Raw genomic sequence first — 16596 nt, forward strand, 5'->3', positions numbered from 1 at the left:
ACTTGCAACACTGCACCCGGCGACCCCGACTCGACTGGTGGAGAAACAACGCTACAGGGAGGACCCTCCGGCGACTCCAAGACTGTGAGTAACCAAAGTTGTCCCCCCTGAGCCGCCACAGCGACGCCTTCAGAGGGAATCCCGAGGCTCCCCCTGACCGCGACTGCCTGACTCTAAAATCCTGACGGCTGGAAAAGACCCTGCACCCGCAGCCCCCAGCACCTGAAGGATCGGAACTCCAGTGCAGGAGTGACCCCCAAGAGGCCCTCTCCCTTGCCCAGGTGGTGGCTACCCAGAGGGGTCCCCCCCCTTGCCTGCCTGCACCGCTGAAGAGACCCCTTGGTCTCCCATTGGAAACCCGACGCCTGTTTGCACACTGCACCCGGCCACCCCCGCGCTGCTGAGGGTGTACTTTTTGTGTGGACTTGTGTCCCCCCCGGTGCCCTACAAAACCCCCCTGGTCTGCCCTCCGAAGACGCGGGTACTTACCTGCTGGCAGACCGGAACCGGGGCACCCCCTTCTCTCCATTGAAGCCTATGTGTTTTGGGCACCACTTTGAACTCTGCACCTGACCGGCCCTGAGCTGCTGGTGTGGTGACTTTGGGGTTGCTCTGAACCCCCAACGGTGGGCTACCTTGGACCCCAATCTTAACCCGTAGGTGGTTTACTTACCTACAAAAACTAACATTACTTTACCTCCCCCAGGAACTGTGAAAATTGCACTGTGTCCACTTTTAAAACAGCTAAATGTGTTTTATGTAAAAAGTATATATGCTATTGTGATTATTCAAAGTTCCTAAAGTACTTACCTGCAATACCATTCAAATGAGATATTACATGTAGAATTTGAACCTGTGGTTCTTAAAATAAACTAAGAAAATATATTTTTCTATACAAAAAGCTATTGGCTTGGAATTGTCTCTGAGTGTGTGTTCCTCATTTATTGCCTGTGTGTATGTACAACAAATGCTTAACACTACTCATTTGATAAGCCTACTGCTCGACCACACTACCACAAAAATAGAGCATTGGTATTATCTCTTTTTGCCACTATCTTACCTCTAAGGGGAACCCTTGGACTCTGTGCATGCTATTCCTTACTTTGAAATAGCACATACTGAGCCAACTTCCTACACCTAGGTACCTGGTGTACTAATTATTAGGGACTTACAAGGGGGGCCAGATGTATTGCCAATTGGGGAACAATTGCTCAGTTTTAGAGAGAGAAATCTTGGACCTGTTCAGCAGGAACCCAGTACACTTTCAGTCAAATTTGCCTCAATAACCAGGCAAAAACGAGGGGTTGCCATGTCAAAAAGGTATACTTTCCTACAAATATTTACAATGTGTTGTTTCATAACCCTTAACTTCTCTAACCAACTGTGCTTTGAAGCAACATGGCTGGATAACTTGAACAAAGTCATATAAAAGAGCTGTTTGGCTTTGTCAATGTTTTTAAAGTCATTTTGTACAGCAGCATGGCTGCTGGGCAACGTGGTTCAACATTTTAAAAAAATGTTTTAAAGTTCGCCAACCACGCCATAACTTTTGTTTACATTTTTTTTTTCATCTGTGATGCTGTAAAACATGGCTAAATATTTTGACGAAGCCAATAGATCTCATAAGCAAGACCAATTCCGCCTTTTTTTGAGGATTGGAATATGTCAGCCCCTGTATTAGCTACGCATTTGTAAATTGCATTTTGGAAAAATAGGAACATTTTATTTCTCCCTGTTACAAGTGCCATCCATTTCCTTACGAAAATAGCTATGGAAAAGTTTTTATTTTTTATTTTGGGAGAAACTTATTTTTGTATTTATTCAAGGGGGATATTCTGGACATACCTTGCCAGGAGTGAAGATATTGTGTTGTGTAATGGTGAGTTTATATTTATGGCCATTGTTAATTTCTTTGATAGTCCTCCATTTTCCCTACACATGTTATTCACAATATGCTCATTAAACCATTTACCACATTATGTTATTCCTTGCTGCCCAAGTGCTTTGTTTTCAACGCTGATGCCTTTATTCTCCTTACACATCCTGCGGGTAGAGAGAGGACGTGGCGTTACCTTCAGAGCTGCCAACTTTGGAACTGAGGAACTAGGTTTGGGTCTCTGCATCGGCTCAAAATTCTCTGATTCTGTGCAAAGCACTCAATATTCCTGTGCCTAGAAAAATGTATGTAGGTGCCCAAGTAAACTACTCCAATACCTTTGGATGGGTATGCACTATATTAAAAATTGGAGAAAAAAAAAACCCATATGGAGAGGAAGAAAACCCAAAAGCAATAGGAGCAGGGGTTTGGCTAGGGGACATGTAGGATTGGAGCAACATGTGGGCAGCAAAGAAAGTTCACAAGGAAGGGAACCCGGAGGAAAATTGAGCACACCGGAGCGAATAAAAAAAACTACATTTAGATCTGTTAAGTATAGAATGTGCTCAGAAACAAGTATGGAAAGTGTGCCCACTTTATTTATTAGCTCTCTAACACATTGTCTTCTACTACTTCATCCGCCAAACACCTTACTTGGCAGAGGAGCTCCTTACAAGGTTTAGTATATCCAGTTCACATGCAGACTGCTATACAGGGAAACTGATATTTACCAGCAGGCTGATTCACTAAATGCTCTTTAAACCATTCACTTCTTGAATGCTATGTAGTAATTGCTGTTGTCATCCGAGAGTCTAATTACACAGGCTGTGATGGGGGTGAGATTGTTTGTAAAGAGAAACGTGCTGTTGTTGCCGCCAGAGCGGCTGACTTGGAACCGGGAAAGCAGGTGTGAGTCTGTCAGTGGAACATCCTGTGATTTGGGGCAACTCACTTAATCTCCCCATGCAGTTAAAAAAAAATTACCTTGTGTAATGTAACTAGTGCTCATGTCAGAGAGTGGGTATGCAACGGGGCAGAGGTTTGACATGGGCAGGAGGGAAAAAAAAGTGGAATGCTGTAACTACCATAACAATAGGCAATAGCAGTGGAGTGCAACTGCAATAAAAATAGACAATAACAACTGGGAAACAACAAAAGTAAAATATCTGAATGCGAGCAGCAGAATGACATTAATAAACCAGTTAATCAGTACTTGGTCCATGATCCATTAAAGTTTCAAACACACTAAGAGACAAAGTGAAACCGCACGTCGTGAACATTGAGAAGGACTGACTATGAAGCCAAATAGTGATAAGTAATGGATGGTCTAAAACCCCTTTTTAGAGAGTTTTATTTATTTATTTTTTGAAGCAGCAAAATCTTTGCTCTGTTTCAGGCAAGACCTAAAGTAGACTTCTGTACCAGAATGCACCCGACTTGAAAAATGCTCTGATTTATGCAGTTGGTGGATTTTCTTTCAGCAACTTGTGAGTTACTAGTGGAGAAAGATCTTTAAAGGATCACGATCTCACTTTTAGCCCCCTCTTGACACCTACCCAATGTAGCCTTACCAAAGTTAGTCTACTGTGCTTGATTTTCCAAAATTGGTTTCCCGTGAATAACAGATGTGTGAATGGTACCTCTGTTTGTGCATATCTACATGTAGGGCCGAGCCTAAATGAACCCATGCATTCATAAACATAACCACCTACACGCTTTATTAGTAATCTATTGTACCTCATGTGAAGTTTCAGTGGGCTCCGTTATTAATGACCCAGATTGGACAGTGAGACCTGTTTGGTAGCTATCATCCTACCTTGTCAACGAGCGTGGGTGTGTATGACACTATCCCCACTGCATGTCTGGTTAGGCTTTTGATGTGTGATATTTTCAATGGCATGTTGGAATTTGCTGTCCTCCCAGCCAAATGTGAGGGGGGTAGCATTTCATGCCACTCCCACCTAGATAGAGGTTTACAACAATGGCAAAATCATGATTCAAAGCACAGATAACCCTGGTCTAAATGAACAGCACTTCCAAGCCCTTCACAGAACAATAAAAAGTTTATCTCCCTCACCACTCCCTACGTCTACCTCTTTTGTCTCTTTCTCAAGGACCATTGTCTCCTGCATTATATTTCCCATACCATATTGTATCTTGTCCATTACAAAGTTGGATGTCTAATTTGGCAGAGATCCCTTACAATAGATGACATGAACTCTCTCCAGCCTTATAATCATCAGTGATATCTCCTGTCTTGCTTCAGGTGCTACAGTGCATTCCCCTACACAAGAAGTGAATTGTTTTACAGCACAATAAGATAAAATATGGCTGAAATTATGGACATGCTGGCCCCAAATCACTTGGAAGATATATGAGGAAGATCGGCACCATAGTTTACAAAGAAATCGCAAACTCTTAATGTTTCTAAAGAATTTGACACCAAAGTCCCTCTCTTATGAATCAGAGTCAACTTTGAGTGGAAAGGATCAAGTTACAAAAACATGTTATGCAAAGCAAAAATCTTACCATGTAAATGAAGGAATTGTGCCAAGTAAAAAAAAAAAGTGTGAATTGACTTTTAGAAATTGTGAAACCGTCCACCCTTCTTGAGCAAGTAAATCTCTGCAACATCGCCAATGAAAGATGCAAGGAGTTTTCCTATTATTAGTTGAGAATGTAAGGAAGATCGAATCCTCTCCTATAAACACATTGAACCCAAAAATTCCCTTTGAGACTCTACCCAAAGCTAAAACTCCTGGTTTAACTTCAAAGAACTGTCATTCAGAACTGACTAAAATAATTGGCAGAATCGAATATTCTTTCCACTTTGCACAACCCATCCTTACAACTCTCATCAAAGAAATTCCATAATGTTTATCACTCCATATTCATTTAAACTGAGCAACACAATCTCTCGCAAGGAAAAGTACTTGACTGACCACAAGTTGTGTCTAATTTAAATAAATGAGAAAAAAAAATACCCACAAGGAGTTGGTCGGTCAAAATTAGTCCCTATAGCCTATACCAAAGGGACTCCTGCCACCTCATCTTTCTAGCTAACTTTCTTCTTTAATACAATAAACCACTCCACCCTATTGAAAGTCCTTCATGAGAGAATGTAGCTATCCAGATAATCAATAGAAGCCTATGTATTATTTCACGGCCAACTTCCCCTCTGACCATGTCTCTGTTTATCAAGGTGTCTCGGAGGGATTAATCCTTTCTCTCAGTCTTTTCAAACAATACATGGAGTCACTAGCCTCTGGCCTTAGCAGATAGTCCCTTTCTGTGCTGATAACACTCAACTTTACTTGAGAATTGTCTCTGCAGTACATATGAAACACATGGCCTGTGTATTTGTATTGTATTGTAATAGTATTTATATAGTGCTTACTACCCCTGACGAGGTGTCGAATCGCTTTTCGGTGAGTAGCACGCTACTCTGGAACCCAACAAGAATTAGTAATGCATTTGTATCGGGAAATAATGAGTACAGTTTTAGTATTATTATGAGTTAATTTGAGCCGCGGATATGAGAGTTTGTTAGTTAGATTGACTGGAGTAATGGAGGGTTGGAGGAGGAAAGAAATCCAGAAGTGTTAATTGGGAGGATATCCTTCATTTACTCAACCCAAAGGCTTGGGATGAGTAAAGGGGGATGGAGGAGGGAAGAGTATGTGGAAGGGTTAGGGAGAGCATAGTAGCAGGGTGTGATAAATGAGGGAGAATTTAGTAGGGTTGTGTGGGAGGTCACGGTAGTAGAGTGAGGTTTGGTGAGTTACATGTGGAAGCGGAGGAAAGAGCTTAGGCAGAGTTATTTAGGAGATGAAAGTAGTAGAAAGGATTTGGGATGAGTCAGAGTGGGAATGGAGGATAGTTTGATAGAGACATGACATATGATGATGGGTAGATAAGTGTGACAAGATGAGAGCAGGAATTCATAGATATCTAGTATAACAACCCTCCCAGGAGCCATGCAATGACCCACGAACATGCCAAGCACAGAAACAACATATACACATACATATATATATATATGTGTGTAATAATAATATACAAACACACATGAATACACACACATATGCACATACAATACATAATTAGAACATGGGTAAATATACTTAGTCAAACTGGTTTAAAGAGAGTGTGTGTGTATTTTATTGTCATGACGTAGCGATACATATTTTCAAAAGAAGTATACATAACTAGAAATATACACATAATCAGAAAAAAATATTTATCAACATAGGCATATGCAGTCCATAGTTGTTTGAATATGGTGGTTATGAAGAGGAGGAACCAACTCTTGAGTAGTTTTCTGAAGACAAGAAAGTTATCTGTGGCTCTTATAGTTGGGGGTAATGAATTCCATAGTTTGGCTGCTTGAACGGAGAAGGATGTACCACCTATAGTCTTTTTCTTGTATGGTGGTGTTCTAAGGCGGGGTGCCAATCTTGAGGGGTTGGGATGCTTGTGGTAGGTGTTTGTGAAGAGTGAGAAAGTAGGGGTGGAGATAGGATGGAATTTGTATTCTTTGTGTAGTCCTGAGGGTGGGAGTGGGTATGACGATAAGTGTAATGTAAGTTTGTGTTGATTTGATGTGCTGATGTTTGTTGTCTGTATTGTTTTTGTGGAATAGTGAGAGGGGATATTGGTGTAGTTGTTTTTGGTAAGGGATTTGTATGTGAGTTAGTGCTGGTGAGTGGAATTTGAGTGTTAGATGGGGTGTTGATGTGTTTTGGAGATGAATGTACGAGGTGTGTAAGAGGTGATGGATGTGTGTCAGGGGTGTTAGTGTTAGTTGTGATGACTGGAAGAGGTAATATGTGTGGTGGAGTGAAGTGTGGGGATTTTATGGTTGTGTAATTGGTGAATAGAGGGTAAGAGTGTTTGTAGATGGTGTTTTTGAAGGCAGGGTTTGGGCATTGTTATGATGACAGGTGGTCTGAGTGGAGCAAACAGCGGATAGTGTTGTTGGTTAGTATGAGCAGAGAGTGTGTATCTGGAAGGCTGAGACTGAGAGAAACGTATACTGTAGTTTTGTGTTGTGTGGGTGATGGCAGTTTGTGTTAGTGGGAGTGGACAGAGTAGTGTTTGCTGTGAGAATGGAGGTGTTTGACTTTTGTAGTTGTGGAGGATATGTGTATATGTGTTGTATAAAGGGTATTGTGTTGGGTGATGGGACAATGCAATCTGTCTGTGGTCAGTTTGTGATGCATGAGTTCGATGTCTTTGTAGAATATGTGTTTGCATGTTGAGGGATGTGTAGGGGCTGAAACCATTCCTGGTCAATTGAGAATTGGGCTGCATTTCTGGCCCTAGACCCTAGTCCCTACCTGTCCTGAACAGGCCCAAACAGGCAACTGCCCTTGTCCTCTCCGCCCTTTGCCTCGACGCCCGGGATGAGACGCCCTGAGTCCTAGGCTTAAATAGCCCTACTGGCCAATAAGAAGCTGGTCCTAACCCTAGCCAAACCAATTTCAAGCCCTGATTCAAACAACTAAAGGGAGACCCAGCCCTATTCCTGACCACCAATCACAGCCCCAGCCCTAAAACCAGCAACCAATCAGAATCCCAGCCCTATCCACCAATCACAGCCCTAGAACCAACAGCCAATCAGAATCTCAGCCCTATCCACCAATCACAGCCCACAGAAAATATCCAGATTTCGAGGATACATTTCAGCCATATAACTTCCATACCATAACATTGATTTGACTCCTTCTCAACACTGCAACCCCTGGATTGTGACATCTGTAAAATCATTTACCTTTTTAGGGTTAAATTTCAGTCTTCAGCAGCACGTGGTGCATAGAACATACTTGTTGCTTCCCCTCAAAGCTTCCCTTCATGCAGCTGCAAAGCTGGCCACTGGCACCAGAACATTCAACAACATATCACTGATTTAGATCTAACTGAATGGCTCCATGTCAAAGTGTGAAACATCTTTAAAGTAGCATTGATCACACACAATGCTGTACTTTCACGAACTCCAACATAAGTTGCCCAAAAACTGGCTGTCTCTGGAGAACATACAACCTCAGAAGCAGGAACAGCTTTCTGTTGGAAGCAACAAGCTATAGGAAAACAACAACAAACCTAAACAGGCTTTCTCTGGAAGTGCACCAAGGGTCTGGGGTGCTATTCCACAATCCTTTAAAACAATGTAGTAACTTTTAAAATATAACCAAAGTCTTATCTTTCAAAACAACATTTCTGAATCTGAACTGATCCTTCTTATTGTAGACAGTGACTATTAGTGTACATGCAGTACTTGGTATGCTTCTAGATTTTATCTAGTCGCTTTCACTTTAACCTGTTAGAAAACACTCACACATAAAGTGCCTTGCCATCCATTGGGGCTGATAAATAAGCATGCAAATGTGTTATTGTCATCCTGGCAGTCTTAACTCCCCCTTGTTTTCTCAGTCAACAAACTGACAACTAACAGCAGTGAAATTACCTTTCTGGAATACTCTAAAAAGCTGACTATCGTGTACACTGTTTTATCACCCTCTTTCTTTTCACATGAGGTCTCTGTTAGTTGTACTGGAATGCGTCTCAGTCACCTGTTTAGCTGAGGTCAGTAAATCTCAGCCTGGAAGCAGATATCTATCTCTATTTTTGATTAGCACTTGTAAACACCTCTACTCAATTGTCATTGTTCTAAAGCTTTGACACAAAGGAGGTTGCTGCCTCTTTGATGCATTTAGAGGATCGCTCTCAGTGAGCTTATTTTATGCAGTTATTTAGGGTGATGTAAGTACTCTTTTATAGTATGTACTTTACATTGATCTAAAGCAGTCATATCTTGAAACCTTTCTAGAGTAATAACAGATAATCCAGAATCTGCAACAGTGGTGGCACCACCCACCTGTTTCCTCATATGGTCTTAATAACAATATTAACTTTTTGGGGCACATCTTCTTAGCCTAGAAGAGGTGATTAACTCACACTAGTGTTCGAGGTTCTTTATAATTGTGTCGGATACATATAAACTTGAGATAGTTTCTGGTTTCTCAAGAGACAACTTCTCAAACTCCATCTCCTTAGTTGGGGTAACACGTTTGTACCTTGTGAATTTTTCTGGTCCCCTGTAGTGTGCATTCGGATGTTATAATTAGTGCTCCTCACTCCTTCTGCACTGTGTTTATGCCAGTCTTTGACAGAAAAATATGTTTACTGCACGCCGCACGACTTGTTGAATTTAATATTGATGGCACCTATCCTTTCCACTACACCTTAGAGTGTCATTTCAAATGCCATTTCCTCAAATTCAGCCCACAAATGTTATAATGAAACCATCCCAAAGTTCTGATTTCCAATATCTGGATATTAACCTTAACACAAGTCCGCATTTGTAGTTAGTCCAGTTCATATAAAACCCCTCAAAACATTTATTTTGTCAGCTTTCTTTACAGCTACATATAATTACTGCCCTCTGTTAAGGAAAAATCCTATCAGGAAACCATTTTTTTGTATGTACCTACGTATCAGGACATGTTAAGACTGAATAGATTAGAACTATATGAGTTTTTACTATTTATAATTTGTGTTTAATGTTTTACTTTAATTTTTAGCCATGTACATCCCATCAAAAAAGAACCTGCAAAAATGTGTCTTTCGGGGCACTGTGAAATTGTGCATTTTACTCCTCCTTCTTTGGCAGCAAAGCCTCTGTAATGCTATGCCCAGCAGAACAATGGTGCTTTTACCTGATGCAACCCACATGATGCTGCTACATCTTTTTTCAAAAGCCTCCTATCTACTACTTTGAATGTAGCATGCAGTGGTCCTTTTCAGTTTGCTGATAGGGCTGAAAGTATAAGGTGTAAAATATATTACCTTATAGTAACTCTAACATCATGCAATATTATGAAATAAGCCAAATGGCACTGTAACCACTTTTTCATGTAAGGCAAACTGACTTTGTAGGGTTACCTGAATGGCGTCAATGTGTGTACAGGATGAAGTACACTAACTGTATTTAGGATCCGCGATTTAGTGTAGACAGTGCAGGTGTGGGTTGGTTCATAAGCAGTCTCAATCGCTCCTACTCCTACTTCTCAGTGTGTGAACAGGTACTTCCATTTGGATTATATGCAGGTTTACTGGAGTTACGCTGTAGGGGAGCATCAAATTATACAGTAGAGTTGACTAAATTATGCAGCAAGTAAAGGCAAAATATGTGAGAATGCCACACATTTTTTGATAATATTTCACCTCATTAGTACCAGTTTAACAACCAAAAACAGAAATAAGCAACTGAAGGATGACCTGTTAACCTTTGTGAAGGGCCTTCCACTGTGCTAACACTTTGTTTTTTTAGTAACTTTTGATCTATTTGAGCTAGAAGCAATTTGTTTGTTAATCATCTGCTGCATAATCTGCAGATTTTATGTGGTAAATCTGGCAAATCCATCATTCCTGTATCAGGAATGCAGCGTACTCGCGGCATATGATATGGATACAAATAATACTGGAACATATCCCAAACTCGCAGGGGAATAAAAGGTCAAAGGAGAGGGTATTCGAACAGTAATAGTCGCTAAGGTTGGCTTCCAAAGTCTACAACCGCAGATCCTGACGAACACACAGGAAGAGAGGAATCAACTGGTCATAATCCCCTGAGCGGCGATCCCAACATGCCAGCAGGTGAACCCACAAAGGCCTGAGATGAAAACGGGCCAAAGGAACAGTAAAAACAGCAGCTGCCATGAAACGCATCAACTGAAGTCACCTGTGTACTGGGGCTGACTGCAGGAACATCACCTCCCAACACAGAAATTGCAAAGCCTGTGCCCTGCTCCCCGGAAGGAACATCCTGTTAGATCCGTGTGAAACCTTGCCCCAATAAATGTCAGATCCCGAGAGGGAGACAGCTGCCACTTGTCCCAGTTCAGAAGATACCCATGCTGGTGGAGCGTGGAACAAACCACCTGAAGAAGAAGATCCTTTGAAGGAGCATGTACCAGCCGATTGTCCAGATAAGAGTAAAGATGTATCCCCCTAGGGTGAAGAGAGGCGACTAGAGGGACCACCACTTTGGTGAAGACTCCCAGGCTGACCGAAGGCCGAACCAGTTAATGAGTCCCCAGCACATGAAACCTGCAAAACTGTTGGCAGTGAGGATGTACAGGGACATGGTAATAGGCATATTGCAAGTCCAAGGTGTACATGAAATGACTCTGTACCACAAATGGAATGATCCGCTACAAGGTCTCTATCTTGAAGGGGATGTAAATCACGTATCTGTTCAGGGCTTTCAAATCCAAAACCAGACGGAAGCTTGGCACCACAACAATTATGGAATAGAATCTTTTGCCTCAGAGGAACCTCCAAAACTGCCCTCTTCTGAATCAGAGAGCGAGTAACCAACTCCAAGGCCATCCTTTTTCTGGAACTGTAAGGCCACAGAGTGGGCACACCCCTGAACAAGGAGGGACCACTCCAAATTCCATCCTGTAACCGTGCCATGTAATGTCCAGAACCCAAGCGTCTGAAGTGGAATCTAACCAAGTCAGAAGAAAATGCTGCAGTTGACCCCTCAACCACCTCCTGAACCACCTCCTGAACCGTCATATAGTCAGGAAAGCAACTTGGAGGGGAAGGGGGATTTAGGCTTCTTACCTCTACCCCTGCCAGCAGGAAACCGACCCTGAGAATGAACAAATTGTCTATGGAAGGGGCATCTACGCCTGAAAGGCTGCCTGTCTCCTAAGACTGATTTAAGAGAAGAAGAATTTTTCTTTTCTTTTGTTCAAGTAACCCTGCACAGTCTGAAGATTCTTCCAAAGCTTCACATAAGGATTTGCGATCAGAAATCAGAGACTGAGCAACATTTGTGCCATAGACGCCAGCCCGCAAGGCCAGATGAGCACCAGAATAAACCTTTCAAGAGAACCATCCACCCTCTTATCCGCAGCATCTTTAATAATGGCATCTTCAGCCAGCGAAGTCCTTCCCTCCAAGCTGGCCACAAAAGAGTCAATAGGGATGGAATCCGGCAGAATCCCCCCTATCTCCAACAGTTTTTCTCTAATCAGCTGCTCATCACCCCCCTCCCCCTTAAACTTCCATGGAAGAGCAGGAGAAGACTAAGAAGCAGAAGATGACGTAGAGGAAAAGGAAAAAAACTCAACATGCTCTCTCTTATAGGTGTGCTTCTCCATCGCAAACCCCACAAAACAAAGGCAAAAGCACCAGAAACAGAAGCTGCTGCCCAAAGGAGAAGAAATCCGATGTGTGGTACTCACCTCGGGGGCCACCTCCTTAAAATGCCAGCTGAAGACCGCAAAACGCAGATGAAGTGATCGGTGGCCCTGCCCCTCAGGGACCCGACTGACCATAACACCGGCATTCAAATTATACACCATGTGCAGCATCCAGTACACCACCAAGACCCGGAAACAGGAAACACCACAACGCATCTCCCTGCAGCAGTGTAAGAGCGCTGAGGAGACATCGCCAGAGAGGCCCAGAAGCAAAGCACACAGAGCTGGAAACAATGGCCTGCCCAGCGGACGTCCGACTTCCTGGACACAATGCACCCAGCAGGCGGGAGCAAACACCGGAAGGAAAGAAACATCCTCACTGCCTAGCGGGAGGATGAGTCGGTATGCCGAAACAAAGGCGCCCAAGCAATGCAGGGGCAGCCCAGCAGTCTTTGCGTCCCTGAAATGCCATGGACAGAAAAAAAGAAGAGGAGGATTGCTGGGAAGGTATGTATTATGTACTCCCGGTGGGAAGGAAGTGGGGTGGTAATGTAATGCATTCCTTGTGTTCTTCTTTTTCTGTAATGGAGAAGGGAGTGTTCTCTCCATCAGTAATAAAGGGGACGAGGACTGGTTTACCAGGGGTAATGATGGTTCATACTATCTCCTTTTATAAGGCTTTTCCTGACACTTTCTAATTCCATCCTCTGTCACAGCTGGATCACCTTTTCGGCCCATCCATCATATTTTAGCAAGCTTAGTTTGCTTATAGTTTCCAATGGTAAGTGCTTAGGCTGCCTGCTAGTTTAAGACCAGACTGATGCTCACATATCCAACTCTTATATCCTTGATGGTCTGGGCATCTGTCCTGCAGGAGCCATCTCCAGGCTAGTACCCTCGTGCAGGACCGTTCTACATGTCATTGTAATCCAAACCCCCCAGCCCATGACCTCTATCACAGTTGGTACATGAGTTGAAGGTGGTGGAGGTGATGTGCTTCAGGTAAAACAATCTTGCATCTAGGCACAATACAGGTGACTACCATTTGAATATTCTGATTAAAATCAGTTTTCATTAGGCTGGTTTTAGCTTTCAATTTGCATGCACGTTGAATCCTCATCAGATAGCGGTACACTGTATACTTAAATTACATTCATTTTCAGCATCATTAACTCATATTCAGGAAGTTAAGCTCTGTGGTTCCTTTTCTTTGTAATAGGCAGGCGTGCTGAAGGCAGACCATGGCAACCATTGAAGACCTTGCCCAGCAGATAATTGAACAGCAAATGGGAGAGGTGTGTATTCCTTGTCCATAGCTTTGTTGGTGTGCTTATGTCTCCATTTTGCATAGCTACAGTGGCATAGCTATTCTCACAGGATAATCACAAAACTATATCCATGGGAACCCCCACATTTGTGATGAGGTTTTTGATTGGAAACACATGGGAATGTTGAATGATGCAACATTTAGTGTTTGTGATGGGTCTCTGTTGATTTTAAGGCCTAAATCCAAGGATCTGGAATATCTTATGAGTATACTGGCCTTTTCTAGTCATTATGTGTGAGTAAATAGTGTGTTATCTGTGTGAGTCAAACTTAGTTTATGATGTTGGTTGGTTCCCTTGGGCACTGGACTACCTTGTGCCATTTAGAACCACATGGACAATATGAAAGTTGAGTAAAACTGTTACCCATGAAGGTACTGCATGCTTGGTGAGCTGTGTGGAATCGCATACATGGAATGCAGTCTTTATGGCGAGTAGAGTTGGCATTCAGTGTTATTAAGTTTCAGTATTGTTTTGTATAGTTTGGAATGTCAATCCTGTCAATATAAAATATTTGCAAAACTACAAAACAAATTAGGTTATGACATTTTATTAGGAGACCGACAAGTGACCTGTCTGAAATTGCTTATTCTGACCTATATTCTTCAGAAGTAAGAACAAGTTAGCTAAATTTGTGGAAGCCGTTGATATTGTTAAGCAGACCACTAAGCCCTGGACCTCTCACTAACAACAAGGAAGAGTCTGAGAAATTCTTCCACTCTGATGACAGGGTAAAAAAATAAATCACTCTTACCCCCTAAAAAAAGACTTAATGCTAGATATTTATTAGTGGAAATCCGAAAAGGCCTGCACATCTTTTAAAGTGATCACGCACAATGATCTGATAAATACCACTGTGAATGTCGGAGCCCACCACACATTTCTGCTGATCTTATTCAGGCATCTCTTCTTAGAGTTATCAATTTCTCTGTTGCCTTGCCTAACTAAATTCATTAACACACTTTGGTACAAGAAATAGTCTTTGATGATCTCAAAGTAGGGTTGTTAATTGGGCTCTTTGTCTTATTTTTTCCTTTGTAACCAATGCCCTTGAAAATTGCGTGGTGACAGTATTAAAACATTTTTTAGCTCAAAATAACTTTTTGACTACCATTACAAACGGTGGACAGTGCTTTACACCTGCTAGATAATGTAGAATCTTTCCTTTGCAATGTTGTTGATAATGAGTGACTAATCCAGTTGCTCCTGTCTCCCTAAAATCTTGAAAGAACCAATGTGGATAAACGGTATAGGTCATAGATGCTTCTCCTCCTAGATAGAGAATTAGCCTAATCAAAGAACAAGCATTGGCAAAGCCATTAGCTCTTGCCTTCAGGACCTATTGTCTTTGCGAGTGGGTGTTAGCCATGCTGTACAGTATCCCCAATGCTAAAGTAAACAAACAAAAAAGGCGCTATGGCATAGCAGCCATTTGTAAACATGATCTGAGCATTGCATGCACCTTCAAAAAGACGCAAACTCTTTTTTTAATTCAGAGTTAGATCAATAAAAAAAAATAGCTGCGGTGGGAGCAATACAGAGGGTGTAAGTGGTGGAAGGATCACAAAGGATGTAGATGGGGAAAAATAGAGGGAGTGGACGGGGAAAACAATATGGAATGGGCTGGAGGGAAGCACATGGGTGAGGAGACCATGTGAATAGAAACACACAAGGACGAGTGTAATGTGGAAGGGACAGGAGAGAGAAACACAGGCTTGGTGGAGAATTATACAAGAGAGAGCCAGAAAGAGATGCACTCTTAAGGAGTACTAATCACAAAAGAAAAAAAATCTCTTGGAGGTGAGATCTGAAAATAAATTGTAGAACTTTTGCTTTTCAACCATTAAACTCCTCAACAAGGGTGTGCCCAATGTTTCATCCTGTCCTGTGTACTTCTCAGACTTTGCATGGTATCCTTAGTTCATTTCTGAGATGCTATAGAATCTTTTACCATAGTTTACACTGTTGACACGCTGCATTTTTCCAAAGTTGACCTTACATAGACTATCATGGATCTTGAGTTTTGGATGCCACTTGAGCATCTTGGATTGACTCCACCGAATAAAGTTCCTACACTCTTCCACTCCCATACATTGCTGCATATCAGTGGAATTTTGGCTTATCTGCTTGACTGCAAGCTTTCCCTTGATTGATGCTTTACTAAAGTTTATTCCTGAATAAAAATCTGAGTCTGCACACCCACATAGTATTTTTATACAGAGGAATACTAAACCAAATTAGGATTCTCCATGGAATAGAGTACCCTTTCTTAACGGAGGAGGAAACAAATCAGTAGTAGCACAGTTCACCTTGGTAACCTTATTAGGATTTAGTTGCTGGGAAACATGTGGTGGCTTTTAGTGATTGGAAACAAGGGAAAGAAAGATTTTACAAAAGCATTGCGAACATTTGTTAAAATGTATGGATTAAGACTTTAAAGAGCTGTAGTACCCCTAAGACTGTGGGGTCTACACATCCTAAATGATATATGTATGTATATGTATATAACATTTTAAGAAAAGCATTACAAAGGCATGAATCAATGGTGTATGTCCAAGAAAAACCGTAGCCTCAGACATTTCAGTCAAAATAAATCACAGTACGTATTAAGCAGCATTGCCCTCAAAATATTGCACATCCTAGATTATACCAAATTGGACGTGTACTATTGTCCTCAAAACAGTGAGCTTATTTAACCAATTAAGGCATGAAGTAAACTTCATGGGTGAAAGAAGTGCTTGGAAATGTATGGAATATAGTGGGGACAAATACTGATTTAGGTTTTAGATGGGGGTGAGGGATTGGTTTAGGGAGCGGTCCAGGGTGATTGGAAGGTAGGGATTGAGTTTATTTCTTGTAACTGATGTCTGGAAAAAAACAAAAAAAAATGAAAACGCATTGATACTAAAACACCCTAGAGGGTACTGCAAATCGGTTTTTCAATGACTCATCTTATTGAGGCTTGAATATGCCACTGATTTACTCATTGGCATCCTCAGATCCTCCTTTCCTTACTAAAAGTAGCTCCACATGCTGCTAGGCTACTTTTAAGTATTAGATGGTCGATGTACCTCACCCCAGTCACTTTGACAATACTCCCTTTCAAAGCAATAAGATCATTAGACTGGCATGTATTGCTCATAAAGTACACCACCGTGGGAATACAAACCACCTAACT

The 16596-nt window shown here is 41.8% G+C and overlaps 1 protein-coding gene across 4 annotated transcripts in view; it reads left to right on the forward strand.

Annotated features, from left to right (window-relative positions):
- Positions 1-16596, forward strand: part of NR2C1 (nuclear receptor subfamily 2 group C member 1) — a 338385-nt gene that overhangs the window by 19664 nt on the left and 302125 nt on the right. For 2 of the 4 annotated variants that reach the window (XM_069229104.1, XM_069229106.1), the window contains exon 3: positions 13313-13388. The exons of the other annotated variants lie outside the window; for them this stretch is intronic. In XM_069229104.1, the coding sequence (XP_069085205.1) occupies positions 13335-13388 (54 nt within the window). In that variant the 5' untranslated portion in view covers positions 13313-13334. The remainder of the gene's footprint in view (positions 1-13312; positions 13389-16596) is intronic. 4 annotated transcript variants of the gene reach the window in all.

Source organism: Pleurodeles waltl, chromosome 4_1, assembly GCF_031143425.1.
Source record: "Pleurodeles waltl isolate 20211129_DDA chromosome 4_1, aPleWal1.hap1.20221129, whole genome shotgun sequence".
NCBI lineage: Eukaryota > Metazoa > Chordata > Amphibia > Caudata > Salamandridae > Pleurodeles > Pleurodeles waltl.